Consider the following 16,742-nt stretch of genomic DNA (forward strand, 5'->3'; position numbering starts at 1 on the left):
TTTTTAATGGGATTCATGAAAACAAAGCAGCACACATTCAACCATCTTCATCATGTCAGGAGTCATCATCAAAGTGTCAATCAATGAACAGATGATGGATCAATAACTGCAGCTGGATTGTGTTTGTTCTCTCCATCAGATTCCTGTCAACTCACAATCGACACAAACACAGTGCACACAAACCTCCAACTGTCTGACAACAACAGGAAGGTGACACATGTGGAGGAGGTTCAGTCATATCCTGATCATCCAGACAGATTTGATGGTTGGGAACAGCTGCTGTGTAGAAATGGTCTGACTGGTCGCTGTTACTGGGAGGTCGAGTGGAGAGGAGACGTTTATATATCAGTGAGTTACAGAAGCATCAGAAGGAAAGGAGGCAGTGATGACTGTGTGTTTGGACGCAATGATCAGTCCTGGAGTCTGATCTGCTATAATGATGGTCCTCAGTCTGTCAGGCACAATAAGAGTGAAACACTCATCTCCTCCTCCTCCTCCTCCTCCTCCTCTGTCTCTAACAGAGCAGCAGTGTATGTGGACTGTCCTGCTGGCACTCTGTCCTTCTACAGAGTCTCCTCTGACACTCTGATCCACCTCCACACCTTCAACACCACATTCACTCAAACTCTTTATCCTGGGTTTATGGTCTGGTCTCGTGGTTCCTCAGTGTCCCTGTGCTGAGTGGAGTGTAAAGAGTGTCTCCTGTTACAGAAACACTCTGACTGTTGAACAGATAGTTCAGTCTGTACATGTCTGTCTCTTTCACTCACAAACACGTTTTCAGATTCATGGATTCAATCAGTTGATGTTTGAAACTCTTCTAAATGATTCCTTGTAAACTTCTTCCTCTTCAGTCACAAACAAACAGGAAGTGATGTCACATGTGTTCCTGTCCACACAGCAGAATGAGTCTATTGCTGACAGTGATGTACAAACAGAGTGAGCATTTCTGAGGCCCAAAATAAACTGAGTAGTTCACTGAATGAACAATGGACTGTGAGCTCAGTTCCTTCATCATTAGTATGGATTATATATGTATATGTATTATATTAGTATCATATATATCAGGTGCTGCTGCTTTCAGTCATTGTGCAAATGTGCTGTTTGTAAGCTTGTAAAGCTGCAGTCAGCTGAGACTGAAGAAGTCACCTGATCAGTGAGCAAACGTTTCTGAAAACGTCCAGATGAACAGAATCAACCTTTTGGGATCAGCCAGCAATGCAGCATCATTGTTGTTCAGCTTCAGAGGTTTGCAGGAATGAACTGATGACCAGAAACAGCTGCAAAGTCCAAGAAAATACCAGCTGGAGTTCAGCTGCATTTGAAGAAGTCAAAGAAAAGTAAGGATGGCAAAGGGCGACGTTTTCTTCCAAAGAGCTGCAAACATGGTCGACGCCTCATTAGAAGAATCATCTGGACATTTGTGAGGAACTCTAACCAAGAAAGCAACGTCACACAGATCCAACAGACAGTTTCCATGACTGCAAGTGTTGAGTGGAAAAATGCTACATTGCATTATTGCATCCTCTCACCACAGGAGGCGCTGTTGGCACCACTGATTGCTGATCAGCTGTTCTCTGATGATCTGATTGATACTGTGAATAACGGGACTCACTGAACTCTGTGACACAGTGAAGATTACAGAGTTTAACTTCACCCTTTAAGACTGACCACAGAACCAAGTCCGCCAGAGCTTTTGTTATATTTTTACATGCTGTGGAGCCATTTGTGGGAGCATTTCAAGTTGCTATACATCAATACAACTGTTATAGCCCTAATTTTAATAATATGTATGCATTAAGTCCATAGTAACTACATAAACTGCAAAAACAACCTCTGCTCATCCATCTCTGTGTGTATCAGGATACATTTGGTTCATAATACACAGAAAAATCAGAGTTATTACCTGTAATAAATGTGAAAGATTCCTGCAGTGATAACCAGGCAGGACTGAAACACATCCAAGCTGTCACCACGGTAACAGCACCGCCCATCCACAGGTGAGGGGAGGAGCAAAAAGAGGGACTTTGACCATTTTATACTAAAAACACTCAACTAATGTTTCTAATATGAAACAAATAAGCCCACATTAATGTGAGCGTTTATTAAATAATAATAATGATGATTTCCTCCTGATCTCATTTCCACAGCAGAGAAAACTGTGGTGTATATTGAGGTGGAGGGTGTGGTCTGTGGCTCAGGTGTAGAGTGAGGGTGGGGTGCACCACAGCAGCATGCTGGGACTGCTGAGGGTGGAGGAGGGAGTGATGATGACATCAGAGCTGCAGCACAGAGACCAGTGAACACACAGTCTGTTCATCTTTGCATAGATACAATATACAGCACAATATTGAATGACAGACACGCTGTGGGAGCTTCCACAGATACACTGACGTCAGCATCCAGAGTCCTCCTGCTGCTCCCCCCTCAGAGCCCCGTGATCAGCACCAACACATTCAGTTAGATGACAGAGTCCAGCTGCAGCTAGAATCAGCTCCCCTCTGTGAACAACAGCACAGCGTCAGTGTTTCACACTCAGTGAAAGGAGGAAACAGCAGAAGAACACCATGTGTGCTACGTTTCCCAGGACACACTACAAACTGCACAAATACAGAGCAGCACGTGGAAGGACCTGGAGCTGCATTTACAGAGCTGCAGACAGCGTGATGTCCTGTATGGACAGGTGGAAGGAACCAAGTCCTCAGCTGGAACACTCGTGTTTGTCCACAGACAGGAAACACAGCAGGAAACTTCCTGACAGAAGTGCAGCTCATGGATAACACACTTCCTGTCAGTCAGAATGAGGCTGCAGCCAAACACAGAAAGGTGTTTTTGTCCAGATGAGCCCAGAGAAGAAACACGAGTGTTCACAGACATCAGAAGCTCAGAGAGGTGAAACATGAGGTTGGAGTCCTCGTCAGCATCCAGAAGAGCTGCTGTGAAACCCTGAGTACTCATGACAGACTCTGATGGCACAAACACATCATGATTCAAACAGAAAGACAAACATGGAGCTCCTGATCCTCCTGCATGAGAACAAGCTGACATGAGCGCTGTGTCTGAGAGTGTCTCCCTGTCACAGTGACAATAACACAGCTGCTGCTCACAGTCATTAAACTGACCTGAGGTCAGCTGTGCTCCTTACATATGAACCATGTGACCTCACATCAGTGCTGTGGATGACTGTAGTCATAGAAGAGTAGAGCTGTAGCAGGTGGTGTGAGGAGGAGGTGGTGTATTGTAGTTAACGCAGTACTGAAACACTCCAGCAGAGGGCGCTGTTAAGTCCTTATTGTAACACAGTTACTGTGTGCAGTTAGACTTCATACATAATCTGCACTTATTTCCATCAGACATGCTGTCAGGAAATGATTGGTTTCTATTGATTCTACTTCCTGTTGACTCGTTTGATGACAGTGAAACAATCACAGCTGATTGTGTGATGATGTAAACTGTCACTGTTACATTCAGTGTGTGTGACATAATGTTAGTGCAGGCTGATAACAGCCTGGTTCTGTTAGAAACACATGAACGTGTCCATAGATCAGTGTGTGTTTAACATGAGAGCTTCAGCCCTGCTGATGTGTTAAATAAAGACATGCAGGAAAACTGATGAGACTCTGAAATAACTCTTTATATTTATAATGTAACTCTGCATCAAAAGAACAACAAAGGATCCCAGACAGGTTTCTGTGAACAAAGACCATTCTGATGTTTCTGTGTTTCTAACACTTTGACATTATTAGTAAACAGACTGCAGTGAGCAGCATTTATAAAGAGCTTCTATATAAAGATATGACAGCTGTTTGACAAGTTTATCACTCTGTGTTTGGACCTGATCAGTCCAGCTGTTTACTTGAAACATGTTCATTTACCTGTTCTGTTATATTCATGTTCTTGTCTCTGTTGAAAACACATTTTAATGTCCCTCAGATTTTTCTCCCAGATGAATAAATATAAAAATGACACAAACTGACTGCAGCTACTTTTTGTCCTTTCTGTCAAAAACCTTCATGTGACTCATGAGAGACACGTTTCAGCTGTTTGTGACAGATCAGAGGCCAACAAGTCATTTATAACACTTTCCATCATTGTTTAAAGTTCTCAGTGTTTCTGTGTTGCTGCGTATAGGATCTCCCAGCATCATCACTGTGCTGTCCAATCATTGTGTGCGAGGTTACCCTTATAGTGCGATGTGTGTTTGCACAAAGAGAAGCATGTGTGTCAAATATAAATAAGCACAGAACAGAAACAGCTGCTCGTTTCTTCTGTTTAGAGTCAAGTTAGTGTTTTGTGTCTTTGTTTGAGGCCTGATGTCGAGCAGAGGTGTGTGTAACTGCACTGCTCTGTTATATGTGTGAAGTGTGTGCTTCTCTTCAGCATCATCTTTGTCACTGCTGATTCCTTTGTGTCATCATGTGTTGAGAAGAGAGAACAGTTATAACGGAGGAGCAAAAGGAAGCCCTGAAATCTGCATCAACAAGGAAGTGTTGGCTCACCAGTGATCCCAGCAGAGCCACTGGTTTGGCTCCAGTTGTTCTAGATTCAATGATGTTGTTGCTACAGATACATGTCAGCATCTTTATTGAATTTTATATGAAGCAGAAATGGTGTCATTAGGAGAAGAAGAGGAGAACAAGTCCGGCGAGGAGGCAGCAGCTCTTAAAGATGAAACAGCAGCTCAGCCCTGAGCTCAGAGAGCTGCACATGAAAAAGCTCCTCAAGCAGATCCTGTCAGAGGTTTGTCATCAACAGGAGGAACTGTTCACATCATAGGATGAAGATGCTGTCAGCTGGATGAAGAAGGTTATTTAATGCAAACGTTCACACTGAAGTCAAATTGTTGTCGTGTTGAACAGATTCATGTACTGATCGTCTCCAGAATGTTAGAAGAGCTTCAATGAATCATTAGAAACAACTTACAGCTGCACAGCTGTGTCAAACACATCTGTGTGTCATTGTGGGATTGTTGTGTTTCTACATGTGACACACGTCTAAAACATGCACACAATCTGAACACAAACAGGGACTCATGTGTTCCCACAGCCAGATGCTGAGAGCCATTTCCTTGTAGTCCTGTGTCTACATACATGAACCATTAGATGTTATTGGAATGATTGTCAGCTCTGATAGTTTCATGTGTGTTTAGCTGGACGCTGTTTGATCCTCGACATGTTTAAAGGTGTCCAGTCCTGAGACACTGGGGCTGGAAACAGCTGTGATGTCATTGGACTGTCACACAGACAGAAGTGCATGAAGTGAGCAGCCGAGGAGCCGCTGATGTTTTGGATTCAACAGCATTTGAAAGGTCGACACAGACACGTTTGCACACAGAAAGCTGAATCTGTCATATGCCACAGTGAACTCACTGTTCAGTGTTTTTCAGGAAGCTTCTTAACTGCCTCTGCTGCCAAACAAGCAGCTGATGTCCTTGAGAAGAAGCTGAAGAAGTCTTCAACAACAAATACAGGAAGTGGACTTTCAAATACTAGATTCACTTTAGACTCACAGAGAAATGACTCAACCAGCTGTGTTTGACTCTATGAAAGGTCAGTGTGTGTCTGCACACAGACTGTTGTGTTGGACTGTTATTCAGTTGTCTGCTGAATGTTTTCAAATGTCTGCATCTCAGCTGTGATGAGGCTGGGGGTCATGGGAGGCCACCGTAGCAGCCTCTTCAACATCATGACATCATCATAAATGCTGCTGGACTGTCTGATGGGCTGACGGTGAAAAAGCCGTCGGGAAGGAAACAGAAGACATTTCAGAGGCTGCAGCAGATTTCTTTGATTCGGGGCCTTTTTCAGCTTTATTGGACAGAGCAGTGAAGATAAGTGACAGCAAAGCAGAGAGAAAGGGGGCGTGGCCCGGGTCAAAGCCAGGCCAGCTGCTCTCCACCTTGTGGCACATGGTCACCTGCTCATCCTAGTGAGCTCCACCAGCAGCCCTTTCACACACTTTACACTGTCAAACACTGTGTGTGGACCTCAGCTAACAACAGGCTACATTTAAGTCTGGACTACATGCTTTTATATTGTTTTTATTCCATCAGCAGCTCAACATCATGAGCAGCTTTGACATAAAGACATCAAACTCAAGCTGACTTTAAACTACTTTTAATACAGGGGCTCAGAAACAACAACATCTTTATTATATATCAGGACACAAAGTCATTTCATCTCAAAGGGAAACAGCTTTATTTGGAATAACCAGCACTATCAACTGGTTTGGGATCTCCACCAGTTTCATGTCTTTGCAGCTTCTCCAACAAAGTTCCTGTAAAATCAGCATGTTTGTCTTTATTGGTTTGATAGTGATTGATTATTCAGTCCCAATCTGCTGTCATCTAAAGAACAAAATGATGTTTCTATGAGTCACAAAGCTCCAGATGTTGTCGGCTTCACAAAGAAAACAAAGAACTTAAACACAAAGTGTTTGGAGCCAAAATGTTCCCAAGCTGCTCTTTTTGAAATGGCAGAGGTACAGTGGTGTCTAACAGCACACTGTGGAAGGCAAACATGTTATTGTTGGATGAAACTTCATGAATCCTTTGTAGATTTGAGCTGTTGGAGCCTTTCTTTTCTCTTCAGGTGTACAGATGCTGAGGAGGCAGGTGAAGCAGGTGGAGCTGTTGTGATGCTGGCAGAGGGTGTGTCTTAGTAACTGTGAGGCAGAACTGGATCCAACATTGTGGATGTGTTGATGTTGGAGCCATTAAGAGTCTCTGGCCACACTGTAGGATTTCCCTTTGATCCACTGTGGGGGCATTTTGGAGTCTGTCAGTGAAACTCTTCATGTTTGTGTTTGACTCCAGTTTATAGAAACAGAGAAATGTGTCATGCTTTTGTTCGGCCTCCACAAATACACACATTTGTTCATTGGTTGGACTTTTTGGAAGGAGACACATTGAAAACCATGTTAATAAGATCTTGTTGTTTCCTGTGGATCCGACACAGAGAGTGGACTTCAGACAGAAAGCGTGGAAGAGATTTTGGAGGCCGTGTGTGGCAACAGGAAGTTTCTGTGTGTTTGCTGATCTTACATGTGGAAAACAACACGTGATGTTTGTGAAGTTCTACAATGATCATTGTTCTCACAGCATTTTGAGTGGGAACAGTTCAAACTGGGAGTAGTGGGAGTTATTTACTGATTGAAACAAGCTGAATGTTTCTGTGACGATGAAGATCAGCAGCTCAGCTGATCAATGAACTGACATCTATCAGTCGTTTCATGAGATGAAGTCATCAGCAGACATTTGTTCTGACTGTGTGATGAATGTCAGAACGTCAGGGCTCTGCTTTAGTCACTGCTTGATGATCATTGGCTCATTGTTGAATCCAGGGGCCCAGCCTGACCTCTGACCTTTGCTGCAGGTCTTCTGTGTTATCTCCACTTTCATGTCTGATCTTCTGCTGTATCGTCCAAAATAAACATCTGGATCATTTCCAACACTTCAGCAGATCTTTAGTTTGGGCAGTGCAGCACAGAATAACACATATTGTACTATACTGCCCACTTCCTGATCTTATTGGATCTGTGTGTGAGGTTGGTGAAGGAAACACATGTTTACTGAGTGAGTCGCTGCCATTAGGAACTAGTTTTTATATCACAGCCTGGAAATCACACAGGACCATTTCTGCAAGTGAAAAGTCGTCATTGGAGGAAAATCATTGTGTAGTTTGTGCGACTGAAGAATTGTCCCAACTACATGTGCTGCTGACCTTTGCTTTAGGTGCACAGAGGAGTCTGTGGAAACATCCAGAACTGAGGCAGTGCTACAGATGCTTCAAATAAAGTGGTGTATTATCCATGTTTTCTATGGATCACATCCAGTATCCTGATCTAACGAGCCCCCTTTTTGTGGATTTTAGAGCCTCTGACTTTTGCTGCGTCTCATTTCAAGCACAAGAGCAAGAAGTGGATGAAGAAATGGGGCGAGTGGGGTCAGTGTGGTGCATGTCAGCTGTGCTCACACATGCTTTCACAAAGAACATGTGTGTTCATCGGCAGCATTAAGGTGCACTTTAGTCTTCATAATAATAAAGAATTCTGACTTTATTCTTCTGAATCCTCACAGTCATGTTGCAGCTCTGCTCTGCTTTAAGAAAATGTTCTACCAGGATGTTACTTTCCTAAACGTGTTCTCCAAATGTTCCAAAGACTTTGTTCTAAGTAGTTCTACATGATGAAACATCCACACTGAGTTTAAGAAGGACACACAAACACCATCTGTCCTTTCATCATGTGTACAAACGTGTTCAGATGTCAAATGTACCGTGAATGGATGCAAATGTGGATCGTTCCAATAACATGAGACAGTTTTGTAAGTCGATCCCAGTTTGAAGTTCATTAAAACCTATAAGAACATGTTATTCAAACCAATTTTATCCAACAGGAAGAAGCATCAGGGGAACAGGAAACATTCAAACATGTTTACTGTAAGAACTGCACAAAGGAAGGGAACACAATCCTACACACGAGCACTTTAAAATGGACATTTAGCTTTTCCAACATCAGGGAGCTGCAATAACAACACTGAGCCCATTCTGATCAGACTGAAAGATTTATAGAGATTTATCCATGTGCTGGAAAAGGATTTGATATCAACATAGATGCAGATTAGCAGGAGCATTTTCTTCATATTGATTTAGAGTTCAGTACCAGGAATATGTAGAATTAACATCTGTGTGCATGATGAGTGATGACAATTCAAAGTCAGGCTTTCAAAGGACGTCAGAATTGGTGTCTCTATCTGTGACTGTCCCAGAGGAACCTACCTGAGGGATTATTACAGATCTGTCTATATAGAAAGACTTGCATTGATTCACAGTGTACAATTCTTTCTAATCTATTAACATCTTCCTCCAAATCCTGTTTCTGCTGTTTAATGACATATGTCTGAATACAGACAGTGGAAAAATGTCAGTTTTAGTTTTACTGGATCTCAGTGCAGCATTTGATACAGTTGACCACAACATATTACTCAAACGACTGGAGAACTGGACAGGTCTTTCAGGAACTGTACTAAACTGGTTCAAAACATACTTAGAAAACAGGAAATACTTTGTATCAATAGGTAACTTCACATCTGAGCAGACAAGTATCACATGTGGAGTTCCCCAAGGTTCCATCTTGGGACCCCTTCTGTTTAACATTTACATGCTCCCACTGGCACAGATTATAAAGAACAACAAAATAAACTATCAGAGCTATGCAGATGACACACAAATATATATCACAATGTCATCAGGAGACCAAGGCCCCGTACAATTTTCTCCAGCTAAACAAAAACAAAACTGAGGTAATACTCTTTGGTGCCAAAGAAAAACGATTACAGGTCACCAGAGAACTTCAATCTATACATCTACAAACCACAAACCAGGCGAGACATGTGGGTGTAGTGATGGATGCAGACCTAAACTTAGAAAAACACATTAGGACAATAACAAAGTCAGCTTACTATCACCTCAAGAATATTTCAAGGATAAAAGATCTGATGTCTCAACAGGACCTGGAAAAACTAGTCCATGCATTCATCTTTAGTAGGCTTGATTACTGTAACAGCATCTTTACAGGTCTACCTAAAACATCAGTCAGACAACTACAGCTCATTCAGAACTCTGCTGCTCGAGTCCTCACTAAGACCAAAAAAGTGGACCACATCAGTCCAGCTCTGAGGTCTTTACACTGGCTGCCTGTCCGTCAGAGGATAGACTTTAAAGTTCTGATGCTGGCCTATAAAGCTCTGAATGGTTTAGGACCAAAATACATCAGTGACCTCCTGACCCAGTATGAACCTTCCAGATCCCTCAGGTCATCTGGATCCGGTCTTTTATCAGTTCCCAGAGTCAGAACCAGACACGGAGAAGCTGAATTCAGCTTTTATGCTCCTTATATCTGGAACAAACTCCCAGAAAGCCTCAGATCAGCTGAAACACTCAGTTTATTTAAATCCAGGTTGAAGACTCACCTGTTCTCAGCTGCATTTGAATAAAGCACCAAATCCACACTTTTAAGCTTAAATTTCAAAACTTACATTTAACTACTGATTTTATCTACTGTTCTGATTTTATCTGTTTTGATTTTATATACTGTTTTGTTTGTTTGTTTGTTAATTAGTTAGTTAGTTTGTTTGCTTGTTTTAATCAATTTTAAATCATGCTTTTTATTTGTTTTTGTTTCTAATGTCTCTGTAAAGCACTTTGAATCACCTTGTTGTTGAATTGTGCTATACAAATAAACTTGCCTTGCCTTGCCATCAGAAGGGCTCAAACCTCCTGCTGTTTCTACTGGACCATAAATTCTACTTTATGATCATCTTCAAAAATAAAAACGTGAGTTTATTTGTGAACTCTGTGAAATGTGTCTGATGTTTAGTTTGAACCAATCCTGTGTCAGCTGCAGCCACATCATTGCCACACATACAAATGGGTGCGTTCCTGTTTAGACCTACTGGCTGTCAATGGGCTTCATTCCATTTCAGACTGCCGGTGGTCGGCTGTGATCTAAACTCAACATGGCTCCTGTGTTAGAAGAGCCTCTGATTTTAAACTTTGCACATTTAATAGTTTCTTTCCAACACTGTGGAGCTACCAGCCCAGTATATGTAGCCACAGTAGATGGAGTTATCAAGCTGACTGACAAACATCAGGACTCATGTGATCCCTACATGTGGACCTTTCACAGATGGATCCAAGTGCAGATTCAACTCTGCATTACATTTGACTTCAGCTGTTACACACTTTCTAGCTGTGTCACTTCCTGCTTTTTGGATCAGATAGTTTATCCATGTCCACAAATGTTTGGCTGCATGTTTTTATCATCTATATTTCCAGTCTTCATACAGCCGATATTTCATGTGAACTCCAACCTGCCAGCTGCCATCATGTTTTCAGGGTTCATTCAGTGTTGAAATGTTGGACAAACAGCAGCACATGTTCTCTAAATGTTTGCTGCAGTCATTTTAAATGAAGCTGATACTACATGAGACATTTTCCATATTTACTGTCTTTGAACAGAGAATAATAAAGCCATCAAACATATACAGGCTGTGCAAATACAAACTTCTGTGGTGCATTTGATGACCTGCAGAGGAGAACAAGTCGGGCTTTTCAGCCCTAACACAACCTCTTTGTTCTCAATACTACAAAACCTTCAAAGGCTGATATGCAAGTTTGCATGAATCACCAACACAGTTGTGTTTGTTTCTAGTATAATTATAAATAAACTGATCAAATATCTGCTCACTGATTAGATCCAGTATCTATTACAGATGAACTGGATATCACAGCGCATGTTGTTAATCCGTCATATCAAACTAAACCGTGTTGCTGGTGTAAATATCCTCCAATAAAGTCAGATGAGGGCTACTGTTGCCAGGTAACGATGATGTCACACTGGATCTTCTGATCTTTAGCATCGTAGCGCTCGGAGTCTGATGTTGGCTCATGTGTTGTTAAACACCAACATGACGTTCTACTAGTCAAGGCCTCAGCTTCACCCACTGATGCTGATCACACAGACCCACTAATAGAACTGTTTTATCAGGTTTATGCAGCGTCAGCATTAATGTCACATTTAATCAGACCACATTTACATTACAAGCCCACTACAACCATATGGAACTCCAAAGTGTTCAAAATTAAATAAATAAATAAGTCATGATGAAATAAATAACTATGTGAATAAATAAGACACAGATATGTAATGTGAGAATGATATTGTGAAATAATTGAACACATTTTGAAAAAAAGCTCATTATTGTGAAATATATTGCATTCTGCTATATAAATTTACTTATTATTGTGAAATATTATTTCATGATCATTATTTTTCACAATAACAGAGATTATTCCTGAGGCATTTTATTTATTCCCAGCCGTTTTTAATCCAAAATGTCCTTTTTTTCAAAGTCAGTCTTTATTTCAAAATCCCGTTTTTCCCAATGGCCTATTTATTTCATTATTATTACACATTATTTGACCACAAGCAATCTTTTCTGGTTTGATGCCGTCTTTGTAGCCAGAAACCAGCTCTCTCCTCGGCTTCCTCCACTACACGCTTCCCCCACGCCAGTCTCCTCCGTCACTATAAAGGGGAGAGTCATGAGCTCCATCACCCTCACCTGTGCCGTCCAACGTCCCGCCACCAGCCTCCACTGCAGCAGGCCAGAGACCACACCCCTGCCACAATAAGTAAAAGTATATCCTTGCTGTACCCTTAATGCTAAATGTGCTAAATTAACCGCTGCCTTTGCCCCTTTGGGATTATTCTTATGTCACTGGGATGTTGACCTTTGACCTTCACATTAGAGAGATGGGCAGACATAATTAGTGTATGAATTTTAAAGTAACAGGTAATAAAGAGAGTGCAGCAAATGTAGTCAGGTTTATTACTCTGTATCACACATGAGTGCCCGAGGGAGGCGGGGCTGACTGGGGAGACACAGGAAACAGAGAGACAGGGCTGACTCGACATGAAACGATGAAACGTGGGACACGGGAACAGAAACTAAACACAGGCTGAAATGAACACTGAGGGAGGGAGAACTAAGATTACTGAGAGCCTGATAAATAAGAAGAACAAAAACCAAGAAAAACAAGAGTCAAAGAAAACCAAAAACACAAAGCATTGGGCCAGGACCCACTGCTGTGACATTTATATGTGATAAAAACATTAAAAACTGCTCAGATGTTGAAATCTTTCTACGTATACTTTAGGTTCAGCTCTCCAGCCTGGCATTTGGTTAAGCATGATTCAAACATTTGATTTTGTTTAACTGGTTTTAATTATAGTTACTTTTTGTGAACATTTGTTGCAGCATTTAAAAATACATCATTTATTTTCAAACTTTTATTTGATTTAGAGCATCATATTTGACCAACGTAAATGTTTTAATTTCATATAAAATAACTGAAACAGTGAACTAAATATCTGAAATCTTTCCTTCCTTAAAAGTTATAATCCTACTTAAGTTATAGTGCAAACGCTTAAGCAACAAATATACTTGATGCTAATTAATTAATATTTCCCTTTGATGTTGCAACTATGCGGTCACTTCTGTCTTTAAACAAAATAATATTTTCCAGTTACAGAAATCATAAAGTCCAAACTAAAGTGCTACTGTTGCTATATGCATTTTATATAAATCATGGATGATGGTCCTGACATGAAGGAAGAGAAAGTTACAGGTTGCATCCTTTGACTTTGTCTCCGTGCCTTTGGGCCATTTTCAGAAGGACAGATGTTTCTGTTCAATTCTTAAATCAATTTTTTCAAACACAAACACTATTTTAAAGCTTCTAGAGAGTAAAATATTAATGATAATTATAATAACAATAATAAAAACAAAAGCTCTCAGATCCATCAAACCAAGCAGCAGAAAGAACAATAACTGAAGAGAAAACTTTAACCTTGTAGACTTCATTATGTTCCAGCTGCTCTACAGACGCTGTGACCTCGAACTTAAGCAGGTCGTAAAGTATGTGCAGCTCAATAACTTCATAATCAGACCCTGTGGTATTTAGGCAGCAGAACAACTAAGAATAACAACTACAAATAATGTTTTTCGGTTTCTGTTGTACTGCAAGGTTCTGTACAGGAGAACCAAACCAAGAGCAAATATTACGTCTCATTTACACCTGAGCACGAAGAGCCATCAACATTTAGCAAATTGAATCATCTTTGTTTAGATGCAAGAAGAATCATATAGAAATGAAAAAGTAGAAATAGAAATCCAGAGCAAAGATATCCTCTAATTCAGCGTAGCACATGTGCAGCTGCTGCGATTCACGTAAGCTAGAGGTCTGCGCGGGAATGTTTTTTTAGTCCCGCTCCCGCAAGGTTTTGTACCGCACCCGACCGCTCCCGCTGTATATTCAGTCTTTGTTCACCTGCTGCCCGCTTAGAATAATTTTCTACCCGACCCGACCGTTCCCGCTAAATTTAGATCTGGTTTCCAAAATCTCACATTTAAATGGGGTACCACCAAAAAATAGAGATAACAGATAAAACTGCAGGTTGTGCAATGATTGTATTTATTTTTCTTAAACAAGATGCATTTATCTGTCAACATGCAACATTTATCTTTTAACATGGAAAACGTGTTGCAAAAATAAAATAAATAAAAACGAATACAGCATTGTGGCCTACTTGTTATTTTTATGTAAAATACAAACGTAACATTTTTCTGTCAACACAGTAGGGAAAGTGTCGCGAAAAAAAAAAAAGTCACTTAAAATTGTAAACAAAAGAACAAAATAGTTGGCCACTGCGAAATTAAATGGTTGTTTAAACTATCAGTTTAACGAAAAAATGTCCCAATGTCGAATTCAAGGTCTCTCCTACAAAAGAAAATATGCATATATAAATACAACAATAAACGACATCTCAAAATTATAAACTATTAATCAAATGAACGAAACTTACTTAAAAAATCCAAATTATTTTAAATTTCCATGCAGGAAAAGAATGTCACTGACTGATGAGGGTTTCAGTACTGAACGTCTCTCCTCCAAAATCCGACCACAAAGGCTGAACGCTCTCTCGGAAGGTGCACTCGTTGCCGGGATGCAGAGGACAAATCTTGCAAGGTTGCTCAGGGCAGGGAACTGGGAACTGTTGGAATTCCACCACTGCAAAATGTTTTGTTGACTTGATAATTCAAGTTTCATGGTCCTGTACTCCTGAATCTGAACATCTAGTGATTTTGATCCACATGATTCTTCCTCTTCCTCCCAATCTGAAAATTTATGAAGAACAGTAGGCCTTTTGGCAGGTGTTGGTTCAACATCCTCATCATGTGCATGATCAAACTTTAAATCATCGATCATCTCCTTGACTCCCTGTATCACATTCTGTCGCCCTCTTTCATCTAACATTCTCAGACCTCGCAGATTTGGTGTCAGAAAGGTTGCTATTTTATAAAGCATGTGAACAGAATGGGATGAAGTGCTGTCTGCTGACAGTAATTCTTTCAGCCGTGTTACACAGACGGTTGCAATTTCAGAGAGCAGAGGGTCTTTTGTGGCTGATGTACAGTGCTCAATTAATCGCACAGACCACAGAAGAACAAGTGAGGCACTGGGAGCTGTGTTATCAGTTTCCAAGTCGTCAGTTGCCTCTTTGAAGGGTTTTAGGAATGATACTAGTAACTTAAGAGTACTGATGCTAATGCGTCCGATCTTGTCATAATTATTGCTCTCAGTCAGCACAGATGCAATGTCTTCGTACTGTTCCAAGACAGAATTTAACATGTCAAAGTTAGAGTTCCATCGTGTCTCTATGGATTGTTTCAGTGACTTTTTAAGCTTGCCCTGCTGTCCTGAGTGTTTGAAATATGTAACCAACTTTTTAACATCAGTCAGAAGGCTAGCGATCTCTGGAGACTTTTCGATTATGGCAGTACCAAACGCACTGGAGAGAGTCACGTTTAGTATGTGCGCTGTGCAGTTTAGCCTCGTGTATTCTCGTAAGGCACTGATCATGTTGGCTCCACGATCTGTGACAAAAATAATCTTTTTGCCCATGTCTGTCGCATCAATGCCAAACACTCTGAGATTCTGCAGCAGGTGCCTTCGAATGTTTTCACCTGTCTTTGAGGTGCTTGGGTCAAAAGGGGCAGCAAAAAGCACTCTTGAATGTAGCTCAGATTGCTCATTAACGTAATGGATGGTTGCAGACAAAAAGGACGTTTTTCGATATGTTTCTGTCCATATGTCTGCTGTAACAGCGCATCCAAACTTCGATATTGTTGCAGTGATTTCCTCCACAACATGTTTACGTAGACTCTGAGCCCTCATTTCAACATTTCTTGACACCGTTGTGGGGTGTGGTAGTATCTCACAGACATCGAACTTTCCTATTCTTGCTGCTGTGTCGACCAAATGTTGGGCCAGCTGTGTGAAGCCTTTTCCAGAGATGGTATCATACCGTCGAATGTCTTGGCAAACAAACTGAACACATTTGTCTCTGGTTTCTTTTTTAAACTTCTCTGGCACCAGCAAAGATTTAGTAAATGCCAGTTTTGTTTGCCCCTTTGTGATGGGACATGAGTGCCACCTTAAACCTGAGGTTCCAGTCTTGTGACTGCAAAAGGGTAAAACTTTGAGGCATTTATCGCATTGTACAAAGGGTAATTTTTTTCCATTTGCGTCTATGACGCATGAAAAAGACTCCCATACATCAGACTTGCCTGATGTGGGTTTCCTTAAAGTAAACTGACCGTTGTCTAATCCCAGCTGAACGTCCTTCAAGGAAATTGCATCTTCAGTTTGCTCTGCCATGTTGGTAAAGCGCGCTCTGATGCAGGTGATGCGCGCACAGAGTCACAGACTGTGCAAGTAAAATGCACGTGCAAAAAGCACTGATCCATGCGCTCAGTGCGTGTAACAGGCGTGAGCACTGGCTGTACCAGTGCTCAATTAGAATGAGGAAATCACAGATATGCTGTTCCGAAAAAATGTCGGGCACGCTATATTTTCAGACCGCCCGCTCCCGTTCAAATTACACCAGAGTTACCGACCGCTACCGCATTTTATTTGGAAATTTATTCCCGCGCCGCAAGAAATCTGGTCGGGTCCCGTGGCTCCCGCGGGACAGCCGCGGGAATGCAGACCTCTAACGTAAGCATTCGGCTCGTCGCTGTTGCAGATTTTTCTCTCGCTGTTCTGGCTCACAGCGCTGCAAACACAAAAATAAATATCCCCAAAGGTGTGAAAGGGAGCTAATTAGTAAGAGTATTG

The 16,742-nt window shown here is 41.3% G+C and overlaps 1 protein-coding gene across 1 annotated transcript in view; it reads left to right on the forward strand.

Moving 5' to 3' along the window:
- Window positions 1-681, forward strand: part of LOC146606873 (protein NLRC3-like) — a 22,808-nt gene extending 22,127 nt beyond the window's left edge. The window contains exon 8 of the mRNA XM_085349259.1: window positions 140-681. Coding sequence (XP_085205385.1) covers window positions 140-681 — 542 coding nt within the window. The remainder of the gene's footprint in view (window positions 1-139) is intronic.
- The last annotated feature ends 16,061 nt before the right edge of the window (window positions 682-16,742 follow it).

This window comes from Diplotaxodon limnothrissa, unplaced genomic scaffold (genome assembly GCF_057381915.1).
Source record: "Diplotaxodon limnothrissa isolate DT_005_m unplaced genomic scaffold, D_limnothrissa_male_GT1.1 unmapped_scaffold_4, whole genome shotgun sequence".
NCBI lineage: Eukaryota > Metazoa > Chordata > Actinopteri > Cichliformes > Cichlidae > Diplotaxodon > Diplotaxodon limnothrissa.